Source organism: Podarcis gaigeae, assembly GCF_964106915.1.
Source record: "Podarcis gaigeae genome assembly, chromosome: 5".
In the NCBI taxonomy this organism is placed as follows: domain Eukaryota; kingdom Metazoa; phylum Chordata; class Lepidosauria; order Squamata; family Lacertidae; genus Podarcis; species Podarcis gaigeae.
Genome location: NC_139681.1, coordinates 67,080,503 through 67,097,918, shown reverse-complemented (window position 1 = coordinate 67,097,918; position 17,416 = coordinate 67,080,503). Strand labels below are relative to the sequence as shown.

The window sequence follows — 17,416 nt, the reverse complement described above, 5'->3', positions numbered from 1 at the left end:
CTGTTAAATTTAATTGTTTTACAAAGGCCTCGAACATTTTAAACAGAAAGGTGGGGTAAAATTCAAAATTTGAATAAATAAATACAGAGCTGTGGTGAACTGTACAAAGAGAAAACGAACAAACACTCCCCTCTTTGCTCCTGCTCTGAGCAGTTCTTTGGATCCCAGCCAATAGGTTTTTGTTAGCACATAATCTAAAGCAATAATCCCAAACACACTTAAAAAGGTAAAGGTACCCCTGCCCGTACGGGCCAGTCTTGACAGACTCTGGGGTTGTGCGCCCATCTCACTTAAGAGGCCAGGGGCCAGCGCTGTCCGGAGACACTTCCGGGTCACGTGGCCAGCGTGACATCGCTGCTCTGGCGAGCCAGAGCCGCACACGGAAACGCCGTTTACCTTCCCGCTGGTAAGCGGTCCCTATTTATCTACTTGCACCCGGAGGTGCTTTCGAACTGCTAGGTTGGCAGGCGCTGGGACCGAGCAGCGGGAGCGCACCCCGCCGCAGGGATTCGAACCGCCGACCTTTCGATCGGCAAGTCCTAGGCGCTGAGGCTTTAACCCACAGCGCCACCTGCGTCCCCCAAACACACTTACTAGGGAGCAAATCCCACTGAATTCCATGGGACTTACTTCCGAGGAAGCATGCACAGTATTGACTGTAAGTTCAGTTTTGAAATGGGCACCTTCAAAGGCTTACATCAAGAAAGCTGCCTGTTTATTTTTTTATTTATGGAAATTTGAAGAGATTTTTTTTTGGGGGGGGGAGGGACTCTGTAGGCTCATAACAAGAGGCTGTTTATTAAATAACAGGCTAACCTGCAACTGCATAGGAAAAAGAAAGTAACTACAATTAAGGACAAGCTAAAGCATGGAGTCTTAGCTCCAACCCCTAATAACTAGAGACAATATTTAACTCGGTAACTCTGCATTACTACAAATGCAGTCAAATTTCACTGAAATAATATTTGGCTGCTAAATTGAACTCTAAATGCATCTGCTAATTTATTTCATTTTATAATTCCTGCCCATTACAGTAGCTCGGAATATCATTTCTCTATTGAACATCGAAGAGGAGGACCACATCGCTCCCGGTGCAATGGCAGAACAAATCAACCACACAGCAGATTTCTATTTAACGCCTGTCTTTGTGTTTCAGTTTTACAGGTGCTTTTGCTCTCTCCTGAAATGTGACAGGAAATCAGGCCTTTCCAGCAACAAAGGCTCCTTGAGGTCTACTCGAATGTGCTGCACTGTCCCGAGACAGGACAATAACTTCACATTTGTCGCTGCTTCAGCCGGACAGCCGTCCTCAGAACACCCAGAAGCAACTGTCAACCTCCGGAATCCAGAACCCACAGCCCTCAATGGCCCCAAGGCAAAACAAACAGTGTTACTTGTAGCTCATTACAGTGCTTGAGTGGAAGCAAACTCTTTGCCCTTTCAGACTGAGAAGCAGGTACAACTGAAGAGGAGCAGGACTTGGGGAGTGCCTAATGAACATAAATTGGTGTCTGTCTCCGGGCCACAGACAGCATGTTATGTGTCCCTCAGAAAGGTAATACTCGATCTTCGAGGTACTGAAGTATTAATTCTGTGTTTCGAGAGTCCGAATGCAGAAAATAGTATGGTAAACTCTTTCTTCTAGAGGAGAAAATGCTCTGGATTTTAACCATGCTCAAAACACAGCATTGGTGGTCAATCTACAACATAAGCATGTGAACTGCCCCAAGGTCTTATGTTGAAGGGTGGTATATAAATCTAATAAAAAATAATAATAATGTGCACATACGCACAGCACAGGAGACCTTCTGGCTTTGCCTCTGGCATCGTTCAGTCCCACTTTCTGCTCAAGAATGCTGCCCACTTTCTAGCTAAGCAGGTTACAGGGAAAACCAACTTAAGTCATATGGAGATACCTATAGGCATTGTGCATGGAGAGCCATTATGTCTTACTCTGAACTGGACTTTTGGCACTGCCGGCCTTGCCAAAATGGTTGGCCACTGTTAAAGCAGAGGGACTGATGGTCTTGTGTCATCTGTGACCACATAAGTGGAAGTTTCAATTTCACATCGTGCAATCAAGGTTCATATTGGATATGGGGAGAAGTTAATTTCTCTTTTTGTTACTTACTATATTGCAACTACTAATCATCCCTCCTAGCATGAACTATCAGCATTGGCCAGAGCACGCAATAATTTCCCATTTCCCCCCAGACAGTTTTTAATTATATTTCACGTCAAAACTACAATAGAATTTTGAAAGTGTTGCACACAGTGCTGGATATTTTGTGACCAATTCATATCTAAGCTCAACATACAGGGTTTGGGTTAAAAGTTTCTTTTTTCTCTCTCAGATGGCTAATGCAAAATAACTGAAACCCTATAATTCTGATAAGAAAGTAGGTTAGGAAATTTGAACAACTCCAATTAAGAAAGGAGAATTACAGAGTCAGCTTAAAGAAACATTAAACAAGAATGGTTTCATAAAAACGTTTATTTTCCCTAGGAAAGGACAGTACATTTCATTTCATTTTCATTTTTTACATTTCCCCAGATCTCAGTGTATATATGTAGATACAACTATCAAATTCTTCATGTGTACAAAATGAAAATCCTCACACTAAAAATTATACTAAAATGGTTCAGTTTGCACATTTGAAAGCATAACCAACAATGGTCAAAACTGATGTGTCCTTACAAACAACAGAAACTTTCCTAACAATTTACATTCTCGGGTTTATGAATGTCAAATGACTTCAATCAGCAATGGACAATTGGTTGTAATTCAACTGAAATAAAAGCAGAACACATGGCTATCACTTGACTGGGGAATATTGGATATCTCCAGAAGACAGAAAGTGGAATTAGACACAAATAGATTTCACTATCTCTTTCCAGATCCATCGTGAGGTAATGTACGTAAGGGTTGTAATTGGTTTCTTAAGTTAATGGCAAATTAATGGTTACATTAGAATAAAAAATGAATGTTCTTTAGAATGAAAGAATAATTTGGTTCTCTGAATGAATCAGTTATTTATTGATAGTGTATCCCAAATACTCTTTAGGCTAAAGAAATTAAATAATAGAAGCTATCATTTATTTATTTATAGCAGACATTTTATTTGTTGTAAAAAATTCAAAATCCCACATGAAAACAATCATGCATTGAATTGGCAACGTCACCATCCTATTCCTCACAATGGATTCGTATATACGATAACTATATTGTTATGTGTACTTGAAAAATCCAAGGGTTCAAGGTTTTGGGATACAGCGCTTACTCAGGTTTGGTTTTCTTTTGAAGGAGGTCACTGGAGTCTTACGGGGATTTTATACCTTATAGGTGAAGGTACAGGATTAAACCATTCCAGCACTTAGTCCATGATCCAGTATTCTCCCATAAGATAGTCTAGGGCAAGAGCAAAAACACTGAGATTAAGGCAGAGCTCAACTGAGTGCTTCTCCATCTGCCCCTGCTACACCAGCAGTTTCTTCACCAACAGTTTGATGACATCATCTTTTCAGCAATGAGGGGAAAGGAAGATGTTCCCTTCCAGAAGTCTCTTGACATTTTCTCCTCATTTAAAGGAAAATAGTCTAACAATGACAGTCTGTGGGAGAAGCCCTAGTCTATTTAACAATAGAATGCATCTGGATGAAACGTGCCTTGTGGGTTTCAGGTCCATCAATTCTTTCTCCCCCAGAATGAATAATTTTAGAGTTGAAAGGGACAAACCTTAGTCCCATAAACACTAGATTATGAGGAGCATAACTTTATAACATTAAGTCTCGGTATAATAAAAGCCAAACAGAAAGGCTAAGAGAATGTCAGAGAACAAAGATGCAGTTGCTCATAATCTGTGGAGTCTGTTGTCAAAGGATGATGGGACAGGCTTGTATCCAAAGTAGCACTGAGTCTCTTGTTTCCTTAGCACAAATATTTTACTCTTGTGCAACAAAATTTCTCTTCCTCCCACCATGTGCCACATAAATATGTGTTGGGTTCCCCAAACCCCCCAAACAGATTTGGGGAGGACAGGGAAAGGAGAATGGGAAAGGTTCCATTGCACGAGCGTAAATCTCTGTACTAAGGGAAACAAGTTCCTTGGATCCCTCCCATAGTCTGAAACTAATAATGAGCCTTGTATGGCCCTATTCAGGACGCGGGTGGCGCTGTGGGTTAAACCATAGGGTCTAGGACTTGCTGATCAGAAGGTCGGCGGTTTGAATCCCTGCGACAGGGTGAGCTCCCGTTGCTCGGTCCCTGCTCCTGCCAACCTAGCAGTTCGAAAGCACGTCAAAGTGCAAGTAGATAAATAGGTACCGCTCCGGCGGGAAGGTAAATGGTGTTTCCATGCCAGAAGCATGGTTTGCCATGGTTCGCCAGAAGCGGCTTAGTCATGCTGGCCACATGACCCGGAAGCTGTACACCGGCTCCCTCGGCCAGTAAAGCGAGATGAGCGCCGCAACCCCAGAGTCGGCCACGACTGGAGCTAATGGTCAGGGGTCCCTTTACCTTTACCTATGGCCCTATTCAGGCATTCTTCCCCCTCTCCCCATGCAATTCCTCATTGTCCCTTCTCCTTCTGTCATATCACCCACTTTATCCCACAGCTCCTCCCCTGTTGAGGTCTGGACTTCTGCAGATGAGATTGGGTAGGTCCCCCCCCCCCGGTATAGAACTCTGGAAAATCAGGATTCTAAATTTCCAAGGAACTGTTTAAAAATCTCACATGGAATGTCATATAGAATTATAGAAGAGTTGGGACAATGAGGGTCATCTAGTCCAGTGTTTCCCAGCCTTGGGTCTCCAGCTGTTTTTGCAGGAATCTTTTGTCCAATGTGGGGCTTGAATCCATCAACCTGGAATAAAACATCTCATGCTCTACCGACTGAGCTATTTGAGGTAGCCATGCATCGTTGCGCTTAATGATATCATATGGTTGGTTCTGCTTGTGTTTCAAAAGGCTATTTTGTCCTTTTAAGGACTCCCTCCCCCTTTCCTCTTTGTGTTCTTTTGACTGAACTTTATAAATAATTGGATTCATCAGTGTTGGAAATCTATTTCTAAATAACCATTGAACATAATAGTCATGATTTTACATTTCTAGAATGTCTGTATTTTCTGTGATTCCCCCACCCCATATGTGAATATATTTCAGCTTCAAGTGTATTTCTCTAGGCTGCTTAAGATGTTACAGAATGGTATTGTATTTCTTGTTTTTGACAAGAAGCTATTGTTTCAAATTATATTCATAGCCTCAAGTTTTATTTTTTTTTAAAAAAAAAACTTGTCAGCTGAGATTTTTTTTTACTTCACAGAGGATGAAGGCATATCAGACCTGCAGAATTGCCTTCAGAAATGAGGTTGCTGTTCTAAACACACTTACTAGGGAGTAAGTCCCACTGAACTTGGCAGGATTTATTTTGGAGTTAACATGTATAAAATTCAGCCACTCACCCAGGCATTGGATGCATTTTCAAATGCATCCAGTGAGTGGGGGGAAATCTAGTTTTTGAAAATAAGTGTGTAAGCCTTGAAGCGATTTAGGAGCCTTGAACAAAATATACCCTCAGCAGCAACAGCAGGAACCGTGGCAGAGCCATGGAGTCACCCTTCTATCATCAGCATTGATACAACTTACCTGGATGAGCTGAGGCAGAGTGGCAGGAAACCAGAGCTGCAGAGATGCCCCAATGGAGCCAATTTGCCACACTGCATCAACCACCACTGACATTTAGCACACATTAAATGAGTCCAGAGTTAGGCATCCATGGTGGTTCGCACGTGCTGAGTGGGATTTTGTTTTTCTTTAAAAACAGAACAAAAAAAAACCCCTTGGTCTATTATCACATGGTTTTGAAAGTTCCCTTTACCTGACAATTGCCCCCCTCCCCCAAAAATGGGTTGTGTTTGTTGATATTCCTTTCAGGAGATAAAAAATCCTCACACACAACTAAAACACCTCATATTTTGAAGGTGCCTGACATGAAAGTCCCTACACCAATTTGTCTGAAATTTCACAGGTTTCATTGCCAAAGAAGGGGTTAATGTGCCGGCAAATTTCATTCAATTCTTACAAAAAGACAACAATATTACAAGTGTTTTGTTGATTTCCACACTAAAATCAATGCGAAAGACAGAAGTTACTGCCATGGATAGCCATTTGCTACCTTAAATACTTTAGGCAGTGTGCTAGTTCCATCAACTTTAAAAACTGTTTATTACTTTTTATCATTTTTAATACTGGAATTGGGGAAATAAACCATCTAAGAGCAAGCACAGAACTAAAACTTAGATGGAAGAGAATCTCATCCTACCTAATTCACACTTCCTGAAACAATACATAAACCGAAACACAGTGTTCTTTTGAAAATCATACTTCTTCAAAGTTTCTGATGCTGTTTTCCAACCTAAAAATGTGTACAAAATATGTACATGAGGGGGAAAGAGTTTGTGTTTAAATGTATGTACTAATAAAAATAACATGGCAAAATGCATTCTATCAGAGAAAAATCATACACAAAACTGTGTATGTCAGGAGAAATGCAAACTAAGATGCTGGTGAATTTTCATGAGGGCTGTTAAAAATAATTTGCGAACTGATGAGAGAAATGTGGCCAACTGAATTTAAGATTGGACATATGAGAAACTGAGAGAAGCAAAAATTGACAGGGTCATCCATCCCTAACAAAAACATATCCATTCAGCTGAAAATCAATGATTGCTAGATATCTAAGTGCCATTTTTGCCTTTAATGTCAAACTCTGGGCACCCAAGCTGTGAAAATCCCAGCTGACATTTTCATTCCTTCTTTTGGGATTAGGTACTTTGAAGTGTTTCAAATGGTTTGTTGTTTCAAGGTTCTCTCATAACTGGTCAGTGACTGAATTACTGTCATGTTGAAATAATGAATAAACTATTTTCTTCTCAGTGCTGTAACTATTATTATTATTATTCAATTCAATTTTTCAATTCAATACTTTATTGTGGTCCAAAGACCCACAAAACAATTTCAAAACGAGATACAGTTAAAATGACCAGACAGATAGATGGAAGAAACCATTAGTAGTAGTAGTAGTAGTAGTAGTAGTAGTAGTATGTTAACTAAACTATAGACTTGGGTCCAGCTTTAGCAGAAGTGTTGTTAAACTGAGAGAGTGCTGACTGCAGAGCAGGGGCCCAGCCCCTTCAGAGATAAAAATTCTCCATAAATTCTAGTCCCAATCACAGCTCCAGATGATGTAGTGAATAGAATGAGCCATCCATCCTTTTGATCAATCACCTTTCACAATACACACTGCGTACACCGTGTCCTTGTAACCACATGTCTAGCTGATGCTTCCACTTCCTACTTTGTTGCAGCAGTTCCCACAAGATACTTTTTAAACCAGAATCTTGATTCTTCACTAGTGGCACAAACAGCAATACAATTAGACTCAGGATCTGCTTCCCATGAGCATCTGAGCAGCCACTGTGAAGGATTAGATGGGGTCTTGGCTTGATCCAGCAAGGCTTTTCTTATGTTCTTTTTTTTTTTTAAAAAAATATTTATTACTTTTCCAACAGTTTAAACACTACAAAAGAAAAAAAAAGTTAAACAAGACAATACAGTACAATACAAAAACAAAAACACTACATAACACTAACACTAAGACATTAAACTAACAAAACAAACCAAAAACAATTTAAGACACAGCAAACAATTTCAATATCTTATCTTTCATTCACTTGTTTCAACGACGTCCTCACACCTCCCTTTTTGTATTCCACTTCTGTTAATTGTTTCAGCAATTCCTCCTCTGTTTTCTGTCCTGTAATTGTCTTAACATATTCTAACCTTGTTTTTCCCTTTAATACACTAATAATCTATTTGTACTTAGCTCCTTATAACATTTCTACTAAAGCCATATAACTTCATTCCAACATTTTTCTAACATTTATTAATTTTACAGTATTTCTGTAAATAGTCGTTAAACATTTTCCAGTCTTCTTCCACCGACTCTTCTCCCTGGTCTCAGATTCTGCCAGTCATTTCCGCCAGTTCCATATAGTCCATCAACTTCATCTGCCATTCTTCCCGGGTGGGTAAATCTTGTGTCTTCCAATACTTCGCGATGAATATTCTTGCTGCTGTTGTTGCATACATAAAAAAAGTTCTATCCTTCTTTGGCACCAATTGGCCGACCATGCCCAGGAGAAAGGCCTCTGGTTTCTTCAGGAAGGTATATTTAAATACCTTTTTCATTTCATTATATATCATCTCCCAGAATGTCTTAATCCTTGGGCATGTCCACCAAAGGTGAAAGAATGTACCTTCAGTCTCATTACATTTCCAACATTTATTGTCGGGTAAATTATAAATTTTTGCAAGCTTGACTGGTGTCATGTACCACCTATAAATCATTTTCATTAAATTCTCTCTTAGGGCATTACATGCCGTAAATTTCATACCTGTGGTCCATAACTGTTCCCAGTCAGCCATCATTATGTTATGTCCAACGTCTTGTGCCCATTTTATCATAGCTGATTTCACCATTTCATCCTGAGTGTTCCATTTCAACAGCAAGTTATACATTCTTGACAAGTTCTTAATTTTTGAATCTAACAATTCTGTTTCCAATTTTGATTTTTCCACCTGGAAACCAACTTTTTTGTCCAAATTGTATGCCTCCATTATTTGGTAATAATGGAGCCAATCTCGCACTTTGTTTTTCAGTTTTTCAAAGCTCTGCAGTTTTATTCTGTCTCCATCTTGTTCCAGAATTTCCCAATATTTCGGCCATTTGGCCTCCATATTGAGTTTTGTCTGTGCCTTCGCTTCCATTGGTGACAACCATCTTGGGATTTGGCTTTTCTTATGTTCTTAAGTATTCCAAAAGGTCTTTCTCCTGACTGCATGTCCGTTCATATGATTCCAGCCCAGACATTTGAAACTGAGAAAGGTTGGCAAGCCTAGCCAATGGAAGTATTGTATGACTAAGTCTCACTGATTATAGTGGGTCTTAGGAATCAGTCACCTACCCTGCATTTTACCTGGTGTTCATAAAACATATATTTTCCATTTTCATCCTTTGGCGTAGATACAACATGATGCTCCATCTATGTGGACTCACAGAATCATAGAACTGAAACCAAGTCAAAATGTCATCTCCCCACTAACTATGTCTAGCTGGTGCAGAAAGAAGTTGCTGAGTATGAAAGCATAAAATCCATTTCTTTGGTGTTCAATGTCCCTTGTTCTTACCTGAGAACTGGACCAGCAGTAGCCATCTGAAAAGGTCACAGCACCCAGCAATGTGCCTGCCTGCCAAACAGTACATGTCTCTGCATGGATCTATTCAAAGTGGAAGAAGATGTTAGTAGTAATGGTCTACAGAGAGACAGCCAGATGGATAGATTTTCTTTCTTTCTTTCTTTTTAAAAGCATTTACGGTATATGCTGCCAATCCATAAAATATAAGAAAGGTGTGTACAGCAACACATGCAGTCCTTAACTGTTTGGGTCTTAAACTGAGACAATCTGAATTTTTTTTGCCATGTAATCAATACAATATAAGATTCTTGTTCTAGCCATGCAGCAAGAGTACCAATAAAGCAATACAGATCACACATCCATAACATGAGCCAACATCCCTGATGTAAGAGAGATACCAGAGATACCAACAAACTCAAACCCAGCTTGATTTCAAATTAAACCTCTGAATCACCACAATTTATAGTGATTTTATCCTTTTTCCTGGTTTTTGTTTTGTTTTTGCAGCCAGTGCACAGAGCACCACTCTCTGTGTTATGAAGCTATTATTGTCACTCAAAAGAAACTGGACTGTTTCTGTCGGGCTGAACCTACTTGCATTTGTGAACAAAGGTTTCAGAAAGTGATCTCTCGGGTCTCTATATGGGGCAAGCTAACAGATAATGATTGATTTCTTCCACTTGAGGTTGACTACAACCTGCATTCTGGACCCTGTTGAAGTGGCTGTCCAAGACTGCAGTGGGCATCCCATGGAAACACAGCTCAATAGAGGCATTTCTTAAGGAAGCTGGTGAGAGTTTGGACAGATAAGTAGCTCCAAAATGCTCTGTTATCAACAGTGCATACCAAGGGGGGAAATTGGTGTTTCTAATTAGTTGCAAGTCCATCTTGGATTCTATCCAGAAAAGCCAATCCCTTAGCTCACACTTATTCAAGCTTAAAGCAGAGCTCAGTTGTTGAAAATAATAATAATAGTCTACATGTTTGCCCAGGAGTAAGACCCATTAAGTTCCATGGGGCTTGCTCAATGGTAAATTGAGATGGGATTGCAGTTTAAGACTCCTTGGGAATAGGCAAGTTTATTTCCATTGCTTTCCACCCCCAGTGGTGTTTGTGGCATTTTTGATTAAGGGTGTGCTGTCCCAACAGAAATTCTGCCCCAGGACAGAGCCTAATGGCCCAACTAGAAGAGTTGTGAAACTTATTTTTGTATTTTTTTTTTAAAATGCAGAAAGTAGATGTTGAGGGCGAAGGGCTGGTAATTATCTCAGCAGGCACCATTGGGAATTTTCTCCCAATGCAAATAGCAGCTTCAAATGAAGTGGGCTTTTTTTGCATTTTAAAACATAATTATGCATCTTAAATACAATAGTGCTTTGTTAATGTCATGTTCGGCTTGGCTTGAATGCTGCTGGCAAAGAAAGGGGGAAGACTAGTGCTGTTGTTACTGGCTTTCTCTGGGATAAAAATGAGCAGGCAACTCTCCCTCCATCTCCACCCTGCAAAGGTACAGAAACACCTCCAACAGGAGCGCCTGGAAAGAAGCCCAATGTGTGCAATGGCGTCTGAGGTAAATGGTCCTCCTTTGCGTTCTGCTTCGGCTCTTGCCAGTTCCTGCACAGACATGAAAGGACACCTTCCTGAGGCGGGACATGAGTGTCAGTTACCATGGGAATGACAGCAATGACAATGATTCAGCACGACAGCTCTGCAGGTAAAGCATGGCACTCAACAATGTCTTGGGAAGAAGGCAGTGTTCATTTCTTCTTTTCGTCACTTACTGGAAATGTATGAAAAAGCTGCAGGTAGAAATTATCAGATGTTCAAATCCAACACATTTTCCTCATCAGAGGCAGATTTAGGGGAGTGCTGGGTGCAGAGCCTTGGGGATACCACAGAGGACACCACAACTATGATTTAGAATGGAGCATGAGAGGTGAGGGCTGCAAATTTAGGTGTTCCACAGTGCGCTGCTGAAATTTGAGACACCGAGCTCCACCGCTGTACCTATTAACCAGGGAGAAGAAAGAGTCTTCTTCAGAGAAACCCTTCTGACAAGGCTGGGTTAAGCTGACTGACAGACTGTAGGAATGCGAATGGCAATATGCTTGGCGGCTTTATTAAGGCCTTCCAGGGCCAATGAAGCTAAGTGTTGGAAGAGTCTTCATGAGGTACATGGTAAAAGCTTTCTCCCACAGGAGGCAGTGATGGCCACCAGCTTGAATGGCTTTAAAGGAGAATTGGACAAATTCATGGGGGAGAAGGCTATCAACGACTGCTACTGGCCGCAGTGGTGATCCTCTGCCTCCACAGTCAGAGGCAGTAATGCTTATGAAAAACAGTAGCTGGGAACCATAGGAGGAGAGAATAGTGCTCTAGTGCTTGAATCCTTCTTGTGGGTTTCCTGAAAGCATTTGTTTAGCCATTGTGAAAAATCAGGTCCTCTCTTAAAGAGGGCACGTGTTGTGGTGAGACCTGGCAACCTAACCCTGTGTTGTGGGTGGGTACGTTTGGATAGCCACAACACCCGATTGGTAGGTCCCTTGATGCTGGGTTCAATCAGGCCAATGGGATGCAGGCTAAACGGATCAAGGTACCTATATATACCTAGGCATGTGACCCAGAGCTTCCTCTTTCGGTGCGTGCATCGGAACACTGGCCCACCTCTCCCTATATTTAGGGCTTGCACGCTTGACCTCGCTATGCCATTGTGTGTCGTCTGTCGTTGGGACAGGTACATGGCAGGAATTTCCCCACTTGGCTGATTGGCTGTTGCCATTTGGGTTTCGCCTGCCACATAGCAAATCGTCAGAAGTTGTAAGGTTGCGGATAGGCTCTGGTTCAGGTGATAGGGATGGAAGAACACTCTCGCCATCCCTATGTGAAGAGTATTCTGTTAAAGGAATCCAGGTACTCGATGGTTTGATCAGCCCCTCTGAGGGGGTTGTGCCCGTGCCTAAGTCCAGGGGAGCATTTGGGTGGCAGAGATAGCTTGTTCCCGGTTTTCCGTTTATCCAGGTGTTCACCCTTGACTGACCTATGCTGGAACCCTGGGTCAACGCTACCTGTATGGCAGGGAGCTAGTCGAACCAGAGCCGATGCAACCAGTCCTTTGCTGTAATCAATAAAGTTGTGGCCTAAATTCTGCCAAAAAACAAACCAAAATTTGAGTCTTGTCTGAATTTATTTAAGGGGGAGGTTTAAAGGTCTAAACACGCAACAGGATGCTGGACTAGATGGGCCTTTGGCCTAATCCAGCAGTGCTATTCTTATGTTTTATGACAGCCACAGACCAGTTGCTGAGCTGAGTAATGCTGACCAGGGTGGTGGTGCTTATCTGACCTTCCATTACCAGCATCTGCTTACTGGGAGGAAGAGGAGGATGCGTGAGGCAGTGGTGGGTGACTGCAGATGCACCAGCAGAGGTGCCATGTTGGCTCTGCCAGTGCATTTGCGCAGCACGAACCTGCCACCACCTCACCCTCCCAATAACACGGGCAGCTGGTCAGGTAAGCACCCCTGCCAGCTGCTGCTGATATTGATTACAGCATATTCTTAAGTTTAGAAAGATGTCCTTGCCACAAAAAGCTTTCTCTGCTGGTGTGTACAAGGTTTAGGCCGTCTCACAGAAGGTGCATAAAAAGTTGCTGGTCAATTTTTCAAGCACTCAGTTTGTTGTACAAAATACTCGCCCTGCAGGATTGTTTCCTCTCGTCCTGAGGTAACTCTCTTTGCACTTTAGGTGTGAGAAGAAAGTTTCCATCCCAGGGGCTCCTTCAGCTGCGCTGTCTTAGCACTTTCACTAATGCTGAAAAGTTTCCTTCCCGGTAAAGCTGCCACAGAGAATTTCCTCACCACTCTGTATAAAAGAAAGCTTGGCCTAGACAGTGTTCTTCTCTGTGACCTTAAGCTACAGCAATAATTAGGAACTAAACACAAAAGCAAATTCTAAACCAGCAAAATAATGTGCTGTGATGGGTCATAAGGAAAAGACATTTGACACCACCCAGTGGCGTAGCATGGGTTGTCAGCACCCGGGGCAAGGCAAGTAATTTGCGCCCCCTAACCCGTGGATTTGCGCCCCCTAACCCTAACCCCCAGATGTTGCACCCGGTGCGGCCGGCCCCCCCTGCATCCCCCATGCTACGCCACTGACACCACCCATTTGAAGCTGATGAAAAAGAAACAAAAACCTCTCAGACAAATAGCTGCCAGGCTTTCCTCACATTCTCACAGCAGCCAGGGATGTGGGTGGGGGTGAGGGAGAAGATCAACCCAAGTTAACTGGTTGCTAGCAATAAAGTCTTCAGAAAAGAGGCTCTCAAGCAGAGTATGAAATGCCCAGGGCCCTGCTTTATAACAAAAACTGAACAAAAGGCTGTGCAGATCAAGAAGTCTTCGCTTGTCATATTTTCTAACTGATTTGTGAAATGCTGAAATGCAAATGTCAGCATGCAAAGTTCTTGCAACATTTACGATTGATGCTAAAGGGTAAATATATAGTCTTCATAGAAGTGTGAAGAGGGAATACAGGAATGCTACAGGTCCCATTTCAAATAGTTTCAAGTTATCTGACAAAGCTGCAACAGTCTGAGGAGTGAAAAACTATGCAAGATAAATGGGGAAATGCATTGAGATCATGATTGTAACATTGGTTTACTATAACAGTAAAGTCCTAAATTCATGACATACATAAACAATACATAAAGAAAGGGGTTCCTCTTTGTCACTAAGATGTTTCCATCAGACAAATAAACTGACAGCCACATTTATACTACAGCCATATTTTAGTAGTATAAATAATCTAAAATTGGTTGGAAACTATGACGGAATCAACATTATGACCTCCTCTCATCCCTCCTAGTTAACTGTGGTTGAGTACATCCAAACACCCTGTAGAAAGAAACTGTATGAAAATGAAAACATAGCAAAATGAATTTATTTTTACTACAATCAAGACTGGGAAGTATCCCCAAGAGATTTAAAAAAAATATTAATTGGCATAAATTTAACTTAAAGATCTCAATATTCTGGCTAAATAAGTTTTGCTCCCTCAACTGCTCAGCATTCGGTTTGAAGTTAAATCACCATGGAGAACTGTTTGCATTCACTGGCCCCTTACATATCTTATAATTTGATGAGTTAGGCCTTTATGGTTAACATACATTTGCTCAGCAGAGCCCACTCCAGCGGTAAACATCTGACAGCAGATGTACTCATTACCTGATCTGGTCATTTTCTTACATTAGCTTCCAGATCTGGTCGTGCAAAAATGTACTTACCTTGCATTGCAAACATAGCAATCAACTCAAAATGTGTCTGAAACAGCTTTTCTGCTATATAGGGTCCAGCTGTTTGTTTTGTGTGTGTTTCTGCTCAGCTTCATCTTTCACATACTTCCTGATCCAGTCTAATAGGAACAGCTCTCTTACTGGCTTTTTAGAAGAAGCTTATGAGTAGGCCAAATATTTATCCTTTGGGTGCTGAAACTGGATGAGCATGCAGTAGTCAGTGATCTGTGGCCTTCATCCATCAAACTAATGCAATGAAGAAAACTATTAGTTGCTGACAGCTTGACACTGGTTTTAAGCATTTTGATGTCTTAGGCAAAATATTGAGCGTGACAGCCCTTTCTGCTTCATAGTAGGACCTGGAACACCTGAGCCTTTCAGGGCCTAATATACATAAAAAGCTTGTTCAGACACAAACACTTTTCTGTACTGTGATGGGGGAAGTTGAGAGACGAGACAGGATAATGGTGTCAGGTCCATATACATTCAGTTAAATATCCGCATGGAATCTACATGAGCAAATGCAACATGGCAATGCAGGAAGCTGTTTTAATACTGAGGCAGGCTTTGGTGGATCCATTTTCAACAGCGAATCTTAAAAAGAAGCCTTTAAGAAAACCAAGCACTACAGAAAGAAGTGCAAAATGACATTAAAGTACCTCGTTCCTTCATTTTCTTCAGACTTTGTCTTCTGTGCGGAGATGAGAAAGGCATACCTATGACACCTTTCACTTGGGGATTTTGCCCAGTTCGTTGAGTTTTTCTTCAGATTCCTCCTACAGCTCCTGTGGCTCAAAGAGAACTTTTCATCAAATAAAAAGAGAAATCTGTTCAAAAATACATGTGAAACCACTCCAGCTTTCTCTTTCCCCTAATTTCCCAACATATGACATTTCCTTATGCAGTTCCTTCGTTTGTCATTTTCTTTTAACCCATCGTTTCTAATTCTTTATTTGGCTTTTTGAAAAGATAAGAAGAACGGATTATTTGCAAAGCTTCTTAGCTGCTAGCACATCCCTAACTGCTTTAAAAAACATTTTAAAAAATCAGGGTTCGCAAACACTTTTCCTCCCTTTGGGATGGGAAACCTTTTGTCATCTGAGGGCCAAATTCCCTTCTAGTCTCCCTTCTGGTAGACAGCACCAGAAGCAAAAGGGGCAGAGCAGCATGCTAATTGTGTTATTTTTATTTATTTATTAAATTTATATATCGCCCTTCATCACAAGATCTCAGGGCAGTTCACAGAATATATACATTTTACCTTTGTACAGTAGACTAGTTTATGCACACATTTACAAACCCCCCCCCCCTTTATTTTCCATCCAGCCAAGCAAGAAGCATTTTAGCTTTGGGAGCAGCTGTTCTCTTCGAATAGCAAAGCAAAGCATGTCTGTCTTCAAAACAAAAAACACAAACTTGGTGCTGTGACTGGCAGCTATGATGGGGCTGGATCTATGTGTGGCAGCAGCAGCAGCAGCAGCTTCTTCTCACCAGAGGTGAACACACCTGTCCTTGCCAATGTCACCACTCAGTCCCATTTGTACTAGAGCAAGAGGTACACTGAGAGTTTGTTGTACATGATTCCAGAACAAGCAGAAGGGAGCTAAAATTCACAAGTTTCATGCATCATGTGTGTTGTCTTTTAGGGATGGGTATGAGTCTACCACTGGCTTCTTAGTTCTCTCAACAAAGAAACATTCCATTCTCCTAGGGGTACATGAAAGTGGTGTCTGCAATAGTCCAGGAAGACAGAAGAACTGACGTCTGCATTGACACATCATGAGGCAGCATAATGTCATCGCAGGTATGGGAAATGCAAAAAGGTCTGAAACATCTGCCATGAAAATTGGCATTGGAGTAGGCAAGTTCAGATGCCAGAGTCCCAGGTGTTTTGCTTGGTGATCACTCTCTCTCTCTCTCTCTCTCTCTCTCTCTCTCTCTCTCTCTCTCGGGGCTGCAGGCTGTCTGTTGGCATTGCCATTCAAGTGACAAAATGACAGCTGAGGAAAATAATTGTTCAGGGACTGGGTCGTGCGTAAACATTGATTTCACTAAGCACTGATGTGTACAGTATGTTCAAGGAAGCATCATTTCAACCTCACTGGAGCAGACTAGCAAAAACAATAATACAGTGGTACCTCAAGTTACAGGTGCTTCATGTTACAGACTCCACTAACCCAGAAATAGTACCTCAGGTTAAGAACTTTGTTTCAGGATGAGAACAGAAATCATGCAACGGCGGCACAGCGGCAATGGGAGGCCCCATTAGCTAAAGTGGTACCTCAGGTTAAGAACACTTTCAGGTTAAGAACGGACCTCCAGAACAAATGAAGTTCTTAACCCAAGGTACCACTGTATATCCAAGGCCAGATTGTGTGAAAAGGCAGCAATGCAGGAGGGGGCTATTGAGGGCTCCTAGTCATGATGGCTCACCTCTGCCTCCACACTTGAATACCAGTTGTTGACAACAACAGCAATGGCAAGTTGAGAACATGAGGCTCAGCTAAGTGGGCCATTGGCCTGATTCACCAGGCCCTTATGTTCTTATGTTAACCCTCTCTTGAAAAATAGAGTTTTCCCCCCTTGAAGACTTTCCTGTCTCCGTTCCCTGCATTCCACCAATGCTGCTCTAGATGAACCCCCCCCCAACCCTCCAGAGAAGATTTTGGGGACACACAGAAGGCTGCAGGTAAGAATGAGAGGAAGTCCCATCACACAAATGGAAGTCCATTCCACAAGAGGACTGACACCATTGGATGCTACTCTGGTTTTATCTTGTTTAAATGCTAGCATAAGCTAGTGGTTATTTCATACGTTACCCTGCTTTTTTGTGTATACCTCAGAACTTTTCATTGTACACCTAAAAAA

At 41.7% G+C, this 17,416-nt stretch overlaps 1 protein-coding gene across 1 annotated transcript in view; it reads left to right on the top strand.

The window, feature by feature from the left end:
• LOC310846079 (vertebrate ancient opsin-like) overlaps positions 1-6,934 on the top strand; it is a 107,074-nt gene extending 100,140 nt beyond the window's left edge. The window contains exons 4-5 of the mRNA XM_083742138.1: positions 1,157-2,915; positions 5,323-6,934. Of these exons, the coding sequence (XP_083598264.1) occupies positions 1,157-1,417 (261 nt within the window). The 3' untranslated portion in view covers positions 1,418-2,915; positions 5,323-6,934. The remainder of the gene's footprint in view (positions 1-1,156; positions 2,916-5,322) is intronic.
• The last annotated feature ends 10,482 nt before the right edge of the window (positions 6,935-17,416 follow it).